This window comes from Jaculus jaculus, chromosome 1 (genome assembly GCF_020740685.1).
Source record: "Jaculus jaculus isolate mJacJac1 chromosome 1, mJacJac1.mat.Y.cur, whole genome shotgun sequence".
NCBI lineage: Eukaryota > Metazoa > Chordata > Mammalia > Rodentia > Dipodidae > Jaculus > Jaculus jaculus.
Genome location: NC_059102.1, coordinates 107,770,588 through 107,789,793, shown reverse-complemented (window position 1 = coordinate 107,789,793; position 19,206 = coordinate 107,770,588). Strand labels below are relative to the sequence as shown.

General features: G+C 45.7%; 1 protein-coding gene across 1 annotated transcript in view; it reads right to left on the bottom strand.

The window, feature by feature from the left end:
* The window catches only part of LOC101602009 (stimulated by retinoic acid gene 6 protein-like), a 63,997-nt gene extending 44,921 nt beyond the window's left edge, over positions 1-19,076 (bottom strand). The window contains exons 1-4 of the mRNA XM_012948766.2: positions 19,036-19,076; positions 9,121-9,196; positions 6,944-7,044; positions 4,417-4,547 (exon numbers count right to left, since the gene is read on the bottom strand). Of these exons, the coding sequence (XP_012804220.2) occupies positions 4,417-4,547; positions 6,944-7,044; positions 9,121-9,196; positions 19,036-19,076 (349 nt within the window). The remainder of the gene's footprint in view (positions 1-4,416; positions 4,548-6,943; positions 7,045-9,120; positions 9,197-19,035) is intronic.
* Between the last annotated feature and the right edge of the window lie 130 nt (positions 19,077-19,206).

Sequence of the window (19,206 nt, the reverse complement as noted above, 5' to 3'; positions counted from 1 at the left end):
ACAATCATACCACATCATGAATACTACACACTCACACACACAACCTGAAAAGGGTGGGGGAAGCATAGAGCACCAGCTAACTGTGGGACAACTTCAATGGTCCAATCAATGTGCAATTGGCATCCTCAAAGGAGAACAAGAACAATAATTAATGCAACAAAGGGTAATTATTTCTTAAATTTCAGGAAAATTAAAATGCAGAGATTTATTCAATGAATGCCAAGCACAATAAACATGCAGAAAATTGCCTCAAGGTGCATCACAATATAACCACTCAAAGTCAATGACATGAAATGATAGGCTTTCCACACAAGATGAGGAATAAGCCAAGGATACTTGATTTGATTGTATTGGTTATTGTACTGGGATTCTATCATATGCAGTTAGATAAGAAAAATCAAAAGCAAGTGGGAAAGGTGGTTCACACCTGCAATCCCTTCACTTGGAAGGCTAGGGTAGTAGGATCCTAAGTTCAAGGTCACTGTGAGGTACATGGCATGATCGTGTCTTACAGAACAACAACAGAAAACCCTACAAATAAACAGACAAGAATGCCACTAGTTTTGAAAAGGAGAACTAAAGCTACCTTTATTTTCAGATGGCATGGTTATCTATGTAGAAATACTATAAAATTTGTAAAAAAAAAAAAAAAAAGGTACTAGAACTGATGAGTTTAGCAAAGTTTTTGGATACAAGTCAATATACAAAAAGCAGCTAATTTCCATGTATTAGCAATGAATAATCTACCTTAAGATAGTAAATATAAAACATGTAATAGAAAATTATAAAACAATACTGAAATTAAAGGAACTCTAAATAGAGATATATTGTATTCATGGGCCAGAATGGTCAATATTATTAAAACAGTAATTCTCCCCAAATTGATCTACAATTTTCATGCAATTTCAATCAAAATCAGGTTTTCAAAATCAATTGATTAATTGAATCTAAAATTCTTCTAGAAATGTGAATTACCTAGAATAGTTAAAACAATTAACAAACAAGATAGAGAACTAGGGCTGGAGAGATGGCTTAGCAGTTAAGCGCTTGCCTGTGAAGCCTAAGGACCCTGGTTTGAGGCTTGGTTCCCCAGGTCCCACGTTAGCCAGATGCACAAGGGGGCACACACATCTGCAGTTCGTTTGCAGAGGCTGGAAGCCCTGGCGCGCCCATTCTCTCTCTCCCTCTATTTGTCTTTCTCTCTGTGTCTGTCACTCTCAAATAAATAAATAAATATTAAAAAAAAACAAGGGCTGGAGAGATGGCTTAGCGGTTAAGCGCTTGCCTGTGAAGCCTAAGGACCCCGGTTCGAGGCTGGTTCCCCAGGTCCCACGTTAGCCAGATGCACAAGGGGGCGCACGTGTCTGGAGTTGGTTTGCAGAGGCTGGAAGCCCTGGCGAGCCCATTCTCTCTCTCTCCCTCTATCTGTCTTTCTCTCTGTGTCTGTCGCTCTCAAATAAATAAATAAATAAATAAATAAATAAAAATTTTAAAAAAAGATAGAGAACTAACACCAACTGATTTATTATAATTCTATAATAATTAAGATAATATGGGCTGAAGAGGTGGCTTAGCAGTTAAGGTGCTTGCCTGCAAAGCCTAAGGACCCAGATTTGATTCTCCAGTACTCATGTAAGCCAGATACGCAAGGTGGTCATGCATCTGGAATTCATTTGAAGTGGCTAGAGGCCCTGGCACACCCATTCTCTATCTCTCAAATAAATAAAATATTTTTATGAGACCGACATGCTGCCTACTTCACTAAGAGGGTGATAACAATTTTTTTAATAATTGTTATTTTTATTTAACTATTTGATAAAGAGGGAGAGGGAGAAATAGAAAGAATGGGCATGCCAGTGCCTCATTGCAAATGAACTCCAGACACATGCACCCCTTTGTGCATCTGGCTAATGTGGGTCCTGGGGAATTGAACCTGGGTCCTTCGGCTTTGCAGGCAATGCCTTAACCGCTAAGCCATCCATCCAGCCCCAATAAAAAAATTTTTTTTTTGTTTTTTGTTTTTTGGTTTTTCGAGGTAGGGTCTCACTCTGGTCCAGGCTGACCTGGAATTAACTCTGTAGTCTCAGGGTGGCCTTGAACTCACGGCGATCCTCCTACCTCTGCCTCCTGAGTGCTGGGATTAAAGGTAAAATATTTTTTTTTTGAGGTAGGGTCTCACTCTAGCCCAGGCTGACCTGGAATTCACTATGGAGTCTCAGGGTGACCTCAAACTCACGGCGATCCTCCTACCTCTGCCTCCCGAGTGCTGGGATTAAAGGCATGCACCACCACGCCCGGCCCTACTATCTTTTTTAAAATGTAAATTATTCTTTTAAAAAATTTTTATTGGGGCCAGGCGTGGTGGTGCACGCCTTTAATCCCAGCACTTGGGAGGTAGAGGTAGGTGTGATCGCCTTGAGTTCGAGGCCACCCTGAGACTACACAGTGAATTCCGGGTCAGCCTGGGCTAGAGTGAGAACCTACCTCGAAAAACAAAAAACAAAACAAACAAACAGACAAAGACAGTAGGGCATTGGTTCAAAGAAAGACAAATGGTTTAATGGAATGGAATACAGAATTCAGAAACATGCCCACACATATGTAGTCATTAAATTTTTTTAAATTTATTTTATTTTTATTTATTTATGATAGAAAAAGGCAGATAGAGAGAGAATAGGCATATCAGGGCCTCCAGCCACTGCAAACAAACTCCAGGTGCATGTACCACTTTGTGCATCTGACATATATGGGTCCTGGGGAATCGAACCTGTGTTCTTTGGCTTTTCAGGCAAGCACCTTAACCACTAAGCCATCACTCCTGTCAATTTTTTGTTTTCTTATTGAGTTTATAGAGGTCTTTATATTTACTAGGAATAAGTCCATCATCAGTCTTATGAATTACAAATATTTTGTCCCAATCAATGGCATATCCTCTCATCCTCCCAACAGCCTTTTCAGAAGCTGATATCTTTAATTTTGATGACTTCTAATTTTCTTACTTCTTACAGATCATGCTTATGGCATCATGTTAGTATCAATGTCCAAGCTGAGGTCATGTAGATTTTCTCTTATATTTTTCAGAAGTGTAGTCTTAAATTTTTATACGTTTTTTAATACATATAAGGTGAAATATGGAGTAAAGTTCTTTCTTGGGATGGAGATATAGTTCAGTGATACAGCACATGTCTAGCCAGATGCACAAGGGGCACATGCATCTGGAGTTTGTTTGCAGTGGCTCGAGGCCCTGCCATACCCATTCTCTCTCTCTCTTTCACCCCCCCATCTCTCTCTGCCTATTTCTCTCTCTCTCTCTCTCTCTCTCTCTCTCTCAAATAAATAAATTAATAAAAAAATAAAACTTTAAGGGGGTGGTGTGGTGGTACACGCCTTGAATCCCAGCACTTGGGAGACAGAGGTAGAAGGATTGCCATGAGTTTGAGGCTACCCTGAGACTACATAGTGAATTCCAGGTCAGCCTGAACTAGAGTGAGACAGCTACCTCAAAAATAAATAAATAAATAAAATAAATAAATAAAACTTTAAAGTTATCACTACTAAATTTAAAAAAAAGAAAACAAAAAAATGAAAGCAGGTCAATCAATTGAATAGATACTTCTCTAGAGAAGCATATGAAAGGCAAAAAAGGTATTTGAAGAGATGTTCAAAATCATTAGTGATCACAAAAATGCAAAATAATACCACAGTGAGATGTCATTACATGCCTCTTAGAATGGCTAAAATTTAAGATCTAAACCTATGAAGTGTTGGCAAATGTGGGAAAACTAGAACTTTTATTGTTGATAGCAATGATTTAAAAATGGTTTAATGACTGGAATAACTGCTTGTTTCTCTAAGAAAAATATAATCTAAGGGGCCATGAGGGAGGGAGGAGAAAAGAGGGCTTAATATATGCATATGTAACTAAAATAAACAGCTAATGATAGTTTGGTAGGCATTTGCTCATACAGGCTTGGAGCCCATGACTGGGCTGGACAGTTTGAACTGTTGGGTCAGCGATCACCAAATGTATTGATTAGGTTTGCTTCTTCAGGCAAGGCACAAAGTCCAGGGGAACTGTGAGGCCGACGAAGCAAGCATCTTTCTTTGAGGAGGAGCCCCAGGGACTGTTAACATAAGGAGACAACAGGCATCTGGGAGAATATGAGGAAGATCCTAACTGTCTTCAGCTTTGTTACATTGTGTCTAAAGGGCCTCTAAGTCTAACTGTGGGAAAATTCCCCACCGAAGCTTGTAGGCTTTGTGGGTTAGGCATTAACCTTGGGCAAGTGACAAGCTAGGAAAACACTATGAATGTGACAAAGCTGACCCCTGATCCCAGACAGCCCCTGTGGTCTCTGAGAGCAAAAATTTCCAAGCTGACATTCCCAGGAAGCAAGCAAGAGGTAACCCTGGTACCTTGGGCCCACTGTGGGACCTGTAGGGGCTGGTAGCCTTCTGAGAACAAGAACATGACCTTATTGGCTGTGGCCCCAAAGGCCACTCCATAGGACCATCTGTTACTAAAAGTCCCCACGAAGTCCAGAGGCCTGTAGACAGCAAAAACAGCTTGTGAGTCCCGAAATGACATTCCTACAGATCACTTCCAAAGTAGCCATCCCGCTGGGAAGAGGGATTATGGGATAGTGAACTATTTATTGCAGCTGAAATTTTCTGAGAAATCCTTGTTATGGGCCTGGTGTGAAGCACAGAGTACTAAGACAAAATTCTTTCTTTCCATAGAAGAGCTCCAAGAGGGGACACAGCGAGGACACTCTTAGTCATGACACAAAGAAACATGGCACGTGCTTTTATGAGACACAATGTAACGCAAAGGCCAAAATAAGAAGCATGTATTACCTGGGTTTAGGGGAGCCTGCCCTGTACCTATACACACCCTATGAGGATTCTTCTTTCCGATATCCCTGATGAGGCTCTATATGTCACTGGCTATGCTGTTGCTATGTGACTGAAGGAGTTCTGAGACCGTGCCATTCTGGCCTAAGAACTATTTTGAGTTACACAGCAGATGAAATCCCCAAGTAAAAGCTATTCCCTTACACAGGAAAATAACATTCTCAAGAACAGGAAGGTAAGAGAATTTTACATTGATCTTATAAACCAGCCTGTCTTCCTGTCACTCCCATTCAACTTTTTCAACAACTTATTTACTCTTCTTCAATTCAAAATATACGTGCTTAACTTTTGCCATATCTTTGGATCATCATTTCCTTATGAGGGCTCCTGTGTAATGCATGTCTTCTTTTCCTTTTTCTAAAACTTTTGTTTATTTACTTGCAACAGAGACAGAAAGAAAGAAAGAAAGAAAGAAAGAAAGAAAGAAAGAAAGAAAGAAAGAAAGAAAGAGTCACTGCAAACAAACTCCAAATGCATGTGCCACCTGTGCATCTGGCTTATATGGTTCCTAGGAAATTGAACCTGGGTCCTTTGGCTTTGCAGACAAGTGCTTTAACTGCTAAGCCATCTCTTCAGCCCTGTGATGTATATTTTCTATTAAATAAATGTGTATGCCTTCTTTTGTTGGTAGTCATGAGTGTGGAAATATGTTATGATCTGACTGTGAAATACCCCCACCCCATGTTCATGAGTTTGAACACTTGGTTTCTCCACTGATGGAATTGTTTGAGGAGTCTATGGAACCTTTAAGAGGGAAGGCCTCGATGGGAGAACTAGGGCACTTTGAAAGCTGCAGCCCACTTCTGGTTCCAGTCCAGCCGCTGCTTCCTGATCTGGCCACCATATGTGGAACTCCACTACCCACCCATGCTGCCATCACCCTGGCCTCTCCAGCACAGATGTCTCCCTGGCATAATGACTGAGCCCTCTGAAACTGTGAACCCAAATGATGGAGCCCTCTGAAACCATGAGCCCAAATGAAATGACTGAACCCTCTGAAACGATGAGCCCAAATGAAATGACTGAACCCTCTGAAACCATGAGCCCAAATGAAATGACTGAACCCTCTGAAACCATGAGCCCAAATGAATCTCTCATTCCTTGTGTTGCTTCTTCAGGTATTTGCACAGCAACAAGAAAAAATCACTTATACAAAAGGGCTTTTTTAGAGGACTAAAGATGGTAGACGACACTCAGGCACAGTTGGCCAGTATCTCCTGGGTTGAAAGCTGAAAAATAACTTTCAGAAAAACAAAGGACATGCTAAACTACAGGGGGGATGGGGCACACCCAAAGCAGCAGAAGCAATACCAGAAGAAGCCAGGAAAAACCCTCTCACTTTGGTGCTGGGTGCTGGCAAATAGCAGAACAAAAGCAAGATTTCATTTCAAAAACATTTCCAGGCTAGAGAGATGGCTTAGCAGTTAAGGTACTTGCCTGCAAAGCCTAAGGACCCATGTTTGACTCTCTAGATCCCACATAAGCCAGACGCAAGGTGATGCAAGTGTGTAAGGTCATACATGCACACTAGGTGGCACATGCGTCTGGAGTTCAATTATAATGGCTGAAGGCCCTGGTGTACCTTTCTCTCCTGTTTTTCTCTCTCTCTGTCTCTCACTCGCTCACTCTAAAAAAAAAGCCAATCTGTTGGGCTTGCCTCAAAAAAAGACAAACATTTCCACTATGGTGGTGACTCGGCAGTCCAAGACCCTCTATAAACCACACTCTTGGGAAAATCAGACTAAGTGTCAGGAGTCTATGTGCTGAAACCTCACAAATAGAAAGCCTTTTTCACAGTGGTCTGGGTCTCCTCAAGAGGGTTCGTGCATATTTAGGCCATTCTGTGTGTTGGGGGCTGCAGAGGCTTGGAAGCTGGTTCTGACATCTCAGACTTGGTTGTGTTGGGGCGGGAAGGGTAGGATAGACAGGTGTGGCAGGATTAGACCCTGGGAGCTCCCTGGCCTTGCCCTTGGTATTCATCCCAACCACAGAGTAACCCAAGCTGTAGGAATTGACTGACTCCACTCACACGATCATTCCAAAGTGGTTCCCCAGGAGGTAGAAGGTGTCATCTCTTTGTTTCCGATGCACTCGTCTTTGGAGGAAAGACAAGACCAAAATGATGAGAAGCTGTAAGAAAAGAAGATGAGTCAGTGGCCCAGTCATCCTCAGCATGGCCTTGATGTCTCATAGTACAGGAACAGTGGGCAAGCAGAGCGTTCAAAATGTTTGTGATAACTTAAACGCCAGGCAGGGGCTGAATGTATGCACCCCAGAGTTGTAACGCAGAATGTAACTTTGTGTGATACTGAACAGATACAGGTTCAAGTCTAACCTCTTCCACACACTGGCTGGGAGGGAGACCAGACTTCCCTGAGCCTTGGTTTCCATCTGTAAAAGGACAGCAATATTGGGCAGGTTGGAAGTCCTGTAGCTTTGGGTGTGTTCTCATGCACTTGCTATACAGACTCTCTCCTATTTTCACCGGAAACTTCTTGAAAATCTTCTACAGGTGCCCCTTGTTTCCTGATTTCTCTTGGGCTCCTCGGCCCCTCACCACTGCGTAGAAGGAGCTATGCCCAGGGGCACCCACAGCCTGCTAGCTGCTGCATGCAGGGTGCACTCAAGCCGAACCCAGCTGGGTCTCTCGGCAGCACTGTGCTGACCTCTCCCTTCTCTCCGGGGAACTTTCCCAGGCTTCCTCCACCATGACATTCTTACCTTCCCCATTTATTTCCACGTCATTGGCTGAATCATTTCCCCAGCTCCTAGATTCTTAAATTTTTTAAAAATTTATTTATTTGAGAGCGACAGACACAGAGAGAAAGACAGATAGAGGGAGGGAGAGAGAGAATGGGCACGCCAGGGCTTCCAGCCTCTGCAAACGAACTCCAGACGCGTGCGCCCCCTTGTGCATCTGGCTAACGTGGGACCTGGGGAACCGAGCCTCGAACTGGGGTCCTTAGGCTTCACAGGCAAGCGCTTAACCGCTAAGCCATCTCTCCAGCCCACCAGCTCCTAGATTCTTGAAGTTCCACCCAAGGCTCACTTTTCCCTGTACCTGGTCTTATCTTTGTTGACTCCACCCTTGGTCATTATTCACTACACAGAAGACACAAACTTGTGTCTCTAGCCTGCTCCGCCCATGACTTCAGACCTGTTCGCCTACACAGTTGGCATATCTTTTTGGTGTGTGGAAAACTTCTCAGATTCTGCAGGTTTAAATGGAACTTGTGATATTCCTGTTCTTGCCCTGTTTCTTCTCCATCCCAAACCTGGATCCCTTCCTGTCTCCCCTTCCATCCCTCCCCACTCCCGTGCACAGTCAGTACTGGGGGTTAAACCCAGGGTCTTGACCATACCAGACACGTGCTTTGCCACGGAGCTAGGTTCTCAGGCCTGTTTACTTTTTTTTTGTTTGCTTATTTTTATTTATTTATTTATTTGAAAGTGACAGACAGAGAGAGAGAGAGAGAGAAAGAGGGAGAGAGAGAGAGAGAGAGAGAGCACATCAGGGTCTCCAGCCACCACAAATGAATTCCAGATGCGTGCGCCCCTTTGTGCATCTGGCTAACGTAGGTCCTGGAGAATCGAGCCTCGAACCGGGATCCTTAGGCTTCACAGGCAAGTGCTTAACTGCTAAGCCATCTCTCCAGCCCCTGTTTACTTTTTATTTTGAAATAGGGTCTCATTAGGTGACCTTGAACTCCCCCTGTAATCTAAACTGGCCTTGACCTTTCTATCCTCTTGGCTCAGTCTTCAGAGTTGCTGGGATTACAATTTCCTGAATGGTGGGGGGCAGCTGTCACAGTCCTTACAGGGCAAGCCAGAAGGCCAGGAGCGGCTCCCCACCACAGCCTCTCCCACACATCCCTACCTGACCCCACAGTACTCTTGCTGGCCCAGCCTTCCCTGCTCCCCAGACCCTCCCTGCTCCGGTCTCCGCTCCAGCCTCACTGACCCCTCACTTCCACTCCCCACCCCTCCTCCCTCCATGGACCCTTTCGGTCCTGCGTCTAAAACAGTCTTTTAAACAAATCTATTTTTACTCCCTCAAAAGCCCAGAAAACTGAGTCAAACGTTTAGTAGGAAACCTAGCTGATATTTTCCTCTGCCATATTCAGGCCTGCTTGGGGGGAGTCTGTGTGGTGTAGCAGTCCACAGTCCCTCCCTCCCTTCCCCTCTCTCCCCTCTGCCTTCACTTACTGATGGGATGAGAGAGTAGTGAAGGAAAAGCTCCATGTCCACTGAGCTGGCACAGGTGACATTTAGCTGCCTGGACCTGAAGAATGGCGGAGATCACATTCGCGTCATCAGTCACTGTCACAGTGGGTTATTGACCCCAGCCTGGAGTTCCTCTCGTGGCCCGTCAGACCATCTGAGTTTGCTTACTTTCTTTCTCAGAACCAGGCCTGCTCTCCCATGCTCTGTCTTCCCAAATGGATTAATCTGTCTTTAATTTTTTGATTTTTTTATCACTTTACTTCTCCAACTCCCCTAGTGACTGGAACTAAGACCTCCATTTCTTTTCTTTCTTCTTTTTCCAGTATGTGTGTTCTGTGTATGGTATGGTGTGTGTGTGATGTGGTGTATTCACCTGTATGAAGGTGCATGTGTCCCGTGCACATGTATTAGAGGCAAAAGCAGAATTTCAGTTTTCTTCTTCTATCACTCTTCCACGTTTTTTTTTTTTTTTTTCCTGTAAGATGAAGTCTCTCACTGAACGTGGAGCTGCTCCCTTATGTGAGACTGACTGACCATAGAGGCCCAACAATTCTCTAGTCTCTTTCTCTCACAAAACAAGGGGTACAGGCAGATGTGGCCATGCTCAGCCTTCTGCATCGTTCCTGGGGATGCAGCCCAGTTGCTCTCCGGCCCTTGTGCTTGCATGGAAAGCATTCTTATCCTGAGCCACCTCCTCAGTCCCAAGACCCATATTGATTGATGTCACAGTCAGGGGCAGATTTGGGTTCTGTGAGGTATTCTTTTTAAAGAAAACTTTTTCACATTTTAAGGACATATAATTACCATGAAAACACACTAGCTAGAGTCTCTCTCCACACACATATACACCCTCCCAGAACCTTGGAGAGGCCCTGGGAAGGTGAGGTGGCTTCAGTAGGAAATCAGTCTATGGACCTCATTTTTCATAGTCAAGGTCAAGAAGCACCAGCTGAGCTGCTGTGGGGAGGAGGGACGCCTGAGCTTCATACTGAAGACACTGTGCTCGGGACAGGGCTGCTGAGGTCTTGTGGTGTTCTAAAACATATCACAGTAGTTTGGTGGCCTCTTTCCATACAGGGTTCCCATCCTTTCTAGGACTCCCATCACGTGTCTTCTTACTGTCCTGACTCTACAGTGCCACCCTGGCTCACTGGACTACATCTCCAGACCTCCTGTAGCACCCAGCCAGCCATCTCCTGGGTCTCTTCCTCTGCCCCGTGATTGCTGAGCCCTCAGGATTCCAGGCAAGAACACCTGTTGAAGTTACCTTTTCCTTGTTGGGACAAAACACCTGATCTAAAGCAGCTGATAGGAGGAAAGAAGGATTTCTGTTCTTTTATTTTGGCATATAGTCACAAAGGGAAGCTTCATGATGGCAAGAGAAAGCATGGCATGAGCAGAGATGGGACATCATCTTCACCACATCCGGTGGAAAACAGAAGCAGGAGAGTAAAAGGGAAAGCCTGCCTCCTACAACACACCTCCTCTAGCAAGGCTCTACCTCCCAAATTGCCATCAGCTGGGGCCCAAGCATTCATAACACATGAATTTATAGGGATATCTGGTTCAAACCACCACAGCACCTTTCTGGGGAGCCCAGCAGCATGATGTAATTCCCCTCATGTCTTTAAAACTACAGCATCCTGTGGTTGTGCCTAAGCACAGATCTGAACTTTATATCCAGTAGGTGTTGGGCAGGAGGGACCTCAAGTTGTCAAGAATGACAGAACTTCTGCCCTTAGGAAGGTAAAGTGAGCCTGTATATCAGTCTCTCATCTCACACAAATCCCTCAAAATGGTAAGAAAGAAAAGAAAGGAGCCAGGCATGGTGGGATACATGCCTTTAATCTCAGCACTCAGGAGGCAAAGATAGGAGGATTGCCATGAGTTTGAGGTCACCCTGGGACTACACAGTGAATTCCAGGTAAGCCTGGGCTAGGGCAAGACCCTACCTCAACCACCCCCCCCCAAAAAAAGAGGGAGAAAGACAGAAAAAAAGGAAGAATGAAGAAAGGAGGGAAGGAAGGAAAAAAGGAAGGAAGGAAGGAAGGAAAGCAGAAAGAGTGGAAGGATGGAGAGAAGGAAGGAAGGAAGGAAGGAAGGAAGGAAGGAAGGAAAGCAGAAAGAGAAGAAGGATGGAGAGAAGAAAGAAGGAAGGAAGGAATGGAAGGAGGATGAAGGGAGGGAGGGAGGACACCGTACTTCAAAGAAGTGATCTCTTGGGGGCAAAGCACTAGAAGGCCCTGAACAACGGGATCAGTTGGGACAATATAAATGGAAAAAAAAAATGCCCCAGCCAACATGAGTATGGATGATGGGACCACATTGAATGTGCTCCACACCCACAGTACAGGAAGAATCACAACTGGGCTGGAGACATACCCCAGAACACATGTGTTGAATCGGGATCTTATAAAGATAGCAATAAGACAACATACCTCTGCCCATGCATCATCCCACCCTTGGTGATCGCAGGGGGAAATGGGATCTATGTCTCCCAGGAGAAAACATGGGTCACAAAGAGAAGGTCAATGCCAGATTGCAAGTAGTGCTTGGAAGGACACCAGAGCTCCAGTATCCAGAAGCCAGCTTAGTAGGACATCTCACCGCACCTCCCATCTCTGGAAGCAAGCCTTGGAATCTGGCAGCAGCTACCACCACACTCACAGCAGGGCCAGCAGATGGTCCCACAGAACTGACGATCAAAGATGAGCACACTATGGACAAGTGCAAGACACTGAGGCAGAGACTATGCAGCAAACTAAAGCCTATGACTCAGCAAAAACCTCATTCTCTGACTCCTGAAGAAACAGAGCTAATGTGACCCTCTCTGAAGTTGTTACTTGAGGAAGTGCTCTAAATGAAAAAGTAAACACCTTGAATTTAACTAGTAATGAAAGAAGAAATGAAGAGGAAATGCTACCCGATGCATTAAATCTGGAGCTACTGGAAGTAGCTGACACGGGTACTGAAGGCTAAGACAAATAAACAGGCATAGCCATGCTGAGGACTAATTTTGCAACATATACCAAGAGTCTTTAAGATACAACAGCTTTATTCCTAGGAATTCGACTTCTAAGAAACACAAGCTAAGGACATAGTCAAAGAAACGCCCGAAGACACGTGCTGGAATGCTAAGATCTATCCCTTCGTTCCTCCTTCTCTCCCTTCTACATGGGTATAAAATTTTAAATGCAATACGTTCGCTGTAAAACACTGTAAATATTTTTCAAGTGTATAATGCAGTAAGTGAAAACATTTTCGTCTGTAATTATGAAGAATGGCTTAATTGGTGAAGTGCTTACCTTGCAAGCATGAGGTCTTGAATTTAATCCCAAAATCCATGTAAAAATGCCAGCTGTGATAACACACACCTGTCACCCCAGCATTGGAAAGATGGAGACAGGTGAATCCCTGGGACTTTAAAGCCAGCCAGTCTAGCCTAACTGGCAAGCTTCAGGCCAACGAGAGACTCTGTCTCAAAAAAGATGGATGGCATTCCTGAGGTACCTCAGCTTAGCCTCTGTTCTCCACACACATGTGTACACACACACATCCATATAAAAAATGAGGAACTGATGCTGGGCGTGGTGGCACACACCTTTAATCCCAGCACTCGGGAGGCAGAGGTAGGAGGATCGCCCTGAGTTCAAGGCCACCCTGAGACTCCTTAGTGAATTCCAGGTCAGCCTGGGCTAGAGCAAGACCCTACCTCGAAAAACCAAAATAAATAAATACAAATGAGGAACTGAAGCCAAGACGAGAGCTGAGACAGACTCCCCTGTGGTCACCCTCCTCCCTGCCCCCACCAAAGCTCTGGTGGTTTCTCCAAGCTCCCAGAGTTCCTCGGGCTGTCTCCTCACTGGTGCCTGGCACAGAGACTTGGGATGGTTACTGAATTCCATAGGAACCTTCCTCTGGAGGCTGGCACCCAGAGTGGGACAATGCCCAAGGGAAGTCACAGAACCCAGGACTATTTAAGGGTGCTGTCCCCATCATGGGTAGTAGAAGGGATGGTTCCCATTTCACAGTGAGAAGAAGGGCAAGGAAAGAGGGACGAGTGTGCACCGTGCATCTGTACGTGAGTCTGTCCGTGTGAGTGTGTGTGCGGCATGCCGCTTACAGTGAAGCTACCCATGTGTCAGGGAGTCTGCTTCCCAGGGAATCCCACAAATCCACAGCACCCAGCCTCGGAGCTCTGAGGAGGATGTAGGGGAGTGCCCATGAGGATCAACTGTCACTGGCAGAAAATGTGCGTGGTGGTCGTTAAAAAGCCAATTTTCACAAACTGAATATATCAAATTGTAATTAGTTGCATTCAAAACAAAAGTAATAAGGAACTGAAATTCATCATATCCTCATCATTTTTCCACCTTTTATTACCATCTGCATTCTATCTATGTGCGTTTGTGTGCGTGTGTTCATGTGTGTAGGTGCATGCATGTGGTATACATGGAGGTCAGAGGACAGCCTCAGGTGTTGTTCCTTGGCACTTTCTACCTTTTTTGAGACAGGGCCTCTTATTGGCCTAGAGCTCACCAAGTAGGCTAGACGGCTGACCAGCAGGTCCCAGGGATCTTCCTGTCTCCGCCTCCTAAGAGCAGGGATTCCAAGTGTGTGTGTGTGTGTGTGTGTGTGTGTGTGTGTGTGTGAGTGAGAGACAGACAGAGAGAGAAAGAATGGGTGTGCCAGGCCCTCTAGCCATAAAAACAAACTCCAGATGCATGTGCCCCCTTGTGCATCTGGCTTGCGTGGGTCCTGGGGAATCGAACCAGGATCCTTTTTGGCTTTGCAGGCAAGCGCCTTAACTGCTAAGCCAGCTCTCCAGCCCCATGCCTGGCTGTTTTTACATGTGAGCTCTGGGGACTGAACTCAGGTCCCCATGCCTGCGCAGCAGCGGTTAACCCACTCAGCCATCTCTGCAGTCCTCATCCACGCTTCTGGGGCTCTTCACAGCGGCGGCGTGGAACCGCGCTGCTGACAGGCTGAGACTGGAGACCAGCTGTGGCTGGAGTCTTCGCTGTGGGGACTAATAGTCATGCACATCAGGGCCTGCTTTTATCGTTTTGTAGGATGCCTCTAAATAATGGGGAAAAAATGCTCATTATGCACATCTTTGAAAACTTATGTTTGTAACCATTACATTATAACAAAAATAGAGGAAATATTCTTCCGTGATTCAGAAACTCTCATCCAGTTGAGAAAAGAAGTGGTTCTTGTGCACGGATGAATCATGAAATGTTGACTAACATCCCTCCTGATTGTTTCCCATTTGTCATACTCTTGAGTGTAAATAAAAACACCAGCAGAGGGAGGGGGGAATTGGTGGCACACGCCTTTAATCCCCACACTTGGGAGGCTGAGAGGAGAATCCCTGTGAATTCCAGGCCAGCCTGAGGCTACGTAATGAATTCCAGGTCAGCCTGGGCTAGAGTGAGACCCTACCTCGGAAAACAAAACAAAACAAAACAAAAATCGAGCAACATTCATGTCCAAACTGTGGGTTATGACCAGCATTTTAAAGAATGGAATGGGACAGAACGGAGATGAGTTGAATCAAATTAAGAATGTCAAAGAGGGGATGGAGAGATGGCTTAGCGGTTAAGTGCTTGGCTATGAAGCCTGAGGACCCCGGTTCAAGGCTCGATTCTCCAGGACCCATGTTAGCCAGATGCACAAGAGGGCGCACGTGTCTGGAGTTTGTTTGCAGTGGCTGGAAGCCCTGGCGCACCCATTCTCTCTCTCTCTGCCTCTTTCTCTCTCTGTCACTCTCAAATAAATAAAGAAAAAAAATTAAAAAAAAAAAAGAATGTCAAAGAGTACAGAGCATAGTAAGAATATTGTTTTGTGAAAAGTTCACAAAAAAGTTGATCAGCTACAGTCCAATGCTGGCTACCAGAGTACAGCCAAACTCCACGAGAGCGCTCTGCGGCCATTGACAGGCTGTGTGGAATTGAGATCAAGAGCACTGGGTGTTACTATGCTATACGCCGTGTGCAATGCAGCCGCAACATTTGTGTAAGCTGCAACGAACTGAGGGACACGTCCACACCCTCTTCTGTAGGGGTCGTTATGCCGCATCTCCCAGCGCACCACCGGCCCATGTGCCCTGGTTTTTGAGAATAGAATGATAAGGATATCCAAGTTTGGAGAACTGAGGTAAATATTAACTACGCATGAGCAAAGTTAAGTTCACAGTGAAGGACGCCAGAGAACGCCAGCATCTGCCTCCTCTCCTCCCCACATCTGTGTTCAGTCCTTTCTTTTTCCTACTCTGCTAAGTGGGCAGGTTGGGCCACAGCAGTGTTTTTAAGTTTCTTTTAAAACTATAAATCAGTTGTATGTTACATACAAAGCGCAGTTATAGCTATGATCTGGTTCAGACACTGTGTGTTTGTGTGTGTGTGTATGTGTGTGTGTGTGTGTGAACTTTTCACAAAACAATGTTCTTACTATGCTCTGTTCTTTTTTTCTTTTCCGAGGTAGGGTCTTACTTTTAGCTCAGGCTGACCTGGAATTCTCTATGTAGTCTCAGCGTGGCCTTGAACTCATGGTAATCCTCCCACCTCTGCCTCCTGAGTGCTGGGATTAAAGGCATGCCCCACCACACCCAGCTTCTTTGACATTCTTAATTTGGTTCAACTCATCTCTGTTCTGTCCCATTCCATTCTGTAAAATGCTGGTCATAACCCAAATATTAATTTGACAGGGCTGGGGATGTAGCTCAGTGGTAGAGCACTTGTCTAGCATGTTCAAAGTTCTAGGCTCAATCCCTAGTACTGCTAAAAAGAAATGATTAATTAATTTGACAGACCACTAATAGTGGAAACCAGCTGTTAAGAGAAAAAAAAAAAAAAAACCTGGGTAGAGGTAGGGTCAGGTCAGTCTTGTTCAGTGATTGTACCCAGGACCCAGCCAGTAGAAGGCATTGACAAACCTTGGAAATTTACCAAGAGAAGACAGGAATGAGCGAGTAAACTTGGACATAAATGTTAGTATATTAGGTTTGGTGATTTCATGATTTCTGTATTCCACATGTACCTATAAAAGCTTCATGTGCTTATTAAATGTTTTGAAAGGAAAAAAAAAAAACAAAACCCAGCAGCGGGCGCGGTGGCGCATGCTTTTAGTCCCAGCACTCGGGAGGCAGAAGTAGGAGGATCACCGTGAGTTCAAGGCCTCTTAGAGTCCAGGTCAGCCTGGGCTAGAGTGAAACCCTACCTCAAAAACTAACATAAAACAAAACAAAAACCCAGCAAGTCTGACAGTGGGTGAGTGATAAGGGTCCATCCCTCCAATAGTTCTATCACTCAGTGACACATCCACACCCCAGAATTCACCTTGATGCAGAAAGAAGAGTGAGGACACATTGGAGGTTCAGCTCAGACCCTGACCCCTCGCTCCAGGACTGCAGTCTCCTGGCATGTCTCCCCGACCCAGGGTGACTCTTTCCCTCCCTCCCCCAAAGGGGCACTCTCCCGACCCCGTCGCTTCTCCAGCACTCAGCCTGTAGCCTTTCTGTCATCTGTTGCTGGTGGGATTTTTATGTCTAATCTCTTGCTTTGGTATTGTGGAATTTTCACAAGCTAGAGAAATATTTTGTTCAGTCATACTCCACCACACTGCTACTAGGACTTCTTTTTCTTAAGCACCTTCCACATTCATACGAAAGTCAGAAAATGCTTTCTTTTTTTATTTGAGAGAGAGAGAGAGAGACAAATACAGATGGAGAGAGAGAGAGAGATGGGTGCACCAGGGCCTTAGCTACCGCAAACTCCAGACGCATGCACCTCCTGTACATCTGGCTTACGTGAGTCCTAGGGAATCAAACCTGGGTCCTGTGGCTTTGCAGGCAAGAGACTTAACTACTAAGCCATCTCTCCAGCCTTACCTTCTAATTTGAGAGAAAGTACATCACAAATCCAAGCAAGTATTTATTGAAAGAATGATGGAAGAAGGGAAAGCTGGAGGGAAGGGAGGAAGAGAGGGGAGGAGAAGGACAGGAAGAACCTGTAATGTGGTTGGGTGCTTTCCTAGTATGTATGAGGCCTTGGTTTAAACCCCAGCACCAAATAAGTTGGCAGGCTGGCACACACCTGTAATCCTAGCCCTTGAGAGGTGAAGGCAGGAGGATCAAAAGGTCAAGGTCATTCTTTGCTACATTGGGAGTTTGAGGTCAGCCTGGGATACATGATATTCTGTCTCAGAAAAAGACAAAAATTGGCAAGGGGAGGAATGAGAGGAGAGAGAGAGGGAGAAAGGAAGACTGAAGAGCACGCTCTGGGCACACACTGGGCTGAAATGCAGCTGCCCACCCACGATGTCAGCACCTTTACCCATGGTGCTCATGGAATTACAGACACTCCAGGCTCTGAAATCCAAGCCCATGTGAGGGTGGGGTTCTTTTTTGGGGGTGGTGGGAGGGGGGTAAGTGTGAGACAGGATCTCACCATATAGCCCAGGCTGGCTTCCAACTTGGCATCCCCAGTCTCCCAAGTGCCAGATTACAGCCTGTACCACCATGTTCAGTTCCCACATAAAGCTTTTGTTGTTGCTGTTGTTTTTACGTGGCAGGGTCTCACTCTAGCCCAGGCTGACTTGATACTCACTTTGTAGTCCCAGGCTAGCCTCGAGCTCATAGTGATCCTCCTACCTCTGCCTCCTGATGGCTGAGATTAAAGCCGTGAGCCACCATGCCCGGCTCCCACACAAAGTTTGAATGCTTTGTCTCTCCCCATACTTGACTCCCATGGGGTTGCCATGAAGCTCGATTTGGGCATAGGATCCTTCCCGTGCAAACCCTTCCTCCACTGAGGGGAGCTGGGCAGAGCAACTGCTATGTGACCATGGGCCAGTTTTGCCCTCTCTAGGCCTTACTGTTCTAAAAATGAGTCTGAGGTTGAAGAGATGGATTAGTGAGTGAGGCGCTTGCCTGCAAAGCCTAAGCACCCATGTAAGGCAGATGCACAAGGGGGTGCACGTGTCTGGAGCCCATTTGCACTGGCTAGAGGCCCTGGTACACACATTCCCTCTCTCTATCTGATTCTCTGTCTCTCAAATAAATAAATAAATAAATATCTTTTTTTTAAAAAAATGAGTCTCAGGCTGGAGAGATGGCTTAGCGGTTGAGCGCTTACCTGTGAAGCCTAAGGACCCCAGTTCGAGGCTCAATTCCCCAGGACCCACGTTAGCCAGATGCACAAGGGGGGATGCATGCATCTGGAGTTCATTTGAAGTGGCTGGGGGCCCTGATGCACCCATTCTCTCTCTCTCTGTTGCTGTCAAATAAATAAATTAAAATGAACAAAAACATTTTTTTAAAAAATGAGTCAGTTTCCTTCCCTCAGAGGTACTGTGAGGATCTAACACAGTGAAAGACAAGTGCCCTCCCCAGTAATCTGGGCGTTCCTTCCTCCAGCTCCCCACAGCTTGTGTGCAGCTCTGAACAATAACAAAGTTTACCCCAGCTGGATTTGGTGACCCAACACCTGTAAACACTCTGGAGACTGAGGCAAGAGGATTACTATGAGTTCAAGGCCAGCCTGGGCTGCAAGATGAGACCTTGTCTCAACAAACAAACAAACAAATGTCCTCCCTTTTGAAGAGCAATAGGAAACTCCACTGGCTGAGCTTCTGCCTCCACAGACCCCAGAGAATGTCTGTTCCTTTGTCCCCAGAGCAACTGGGGAGCTCTTCTCCAGGCGCCCTTGTTCCCAGCATCTACCTTCCAGTCATTCTGCATCTCCACCCGATGAGTCATGGTTACATGACTGTGGTGTCAGGGGATGCCCTTCCCTTGGGGCCCTGGCCACACAATGGATTGCAATCCCTCATCTGGTTAATCAAAAGCCAGAGCAGCTGCCCATGGGTGGCCCCATGACCAGTCCCGAAGTTTACGCTGCCAGGAGGGTGGCCCAGAGCAGGATGCCTTTGCTCATCTCGCCCTCCCCCCTTCCTACCATTCTTAGCTGTCTAATAAAGCGACACTTAACTTTCATGCCTTCCCATCAAGTGAAAACACAGCCATACAACTGCTGGCTGAAGGTTTGCCTTCTGTTGCACACTGGG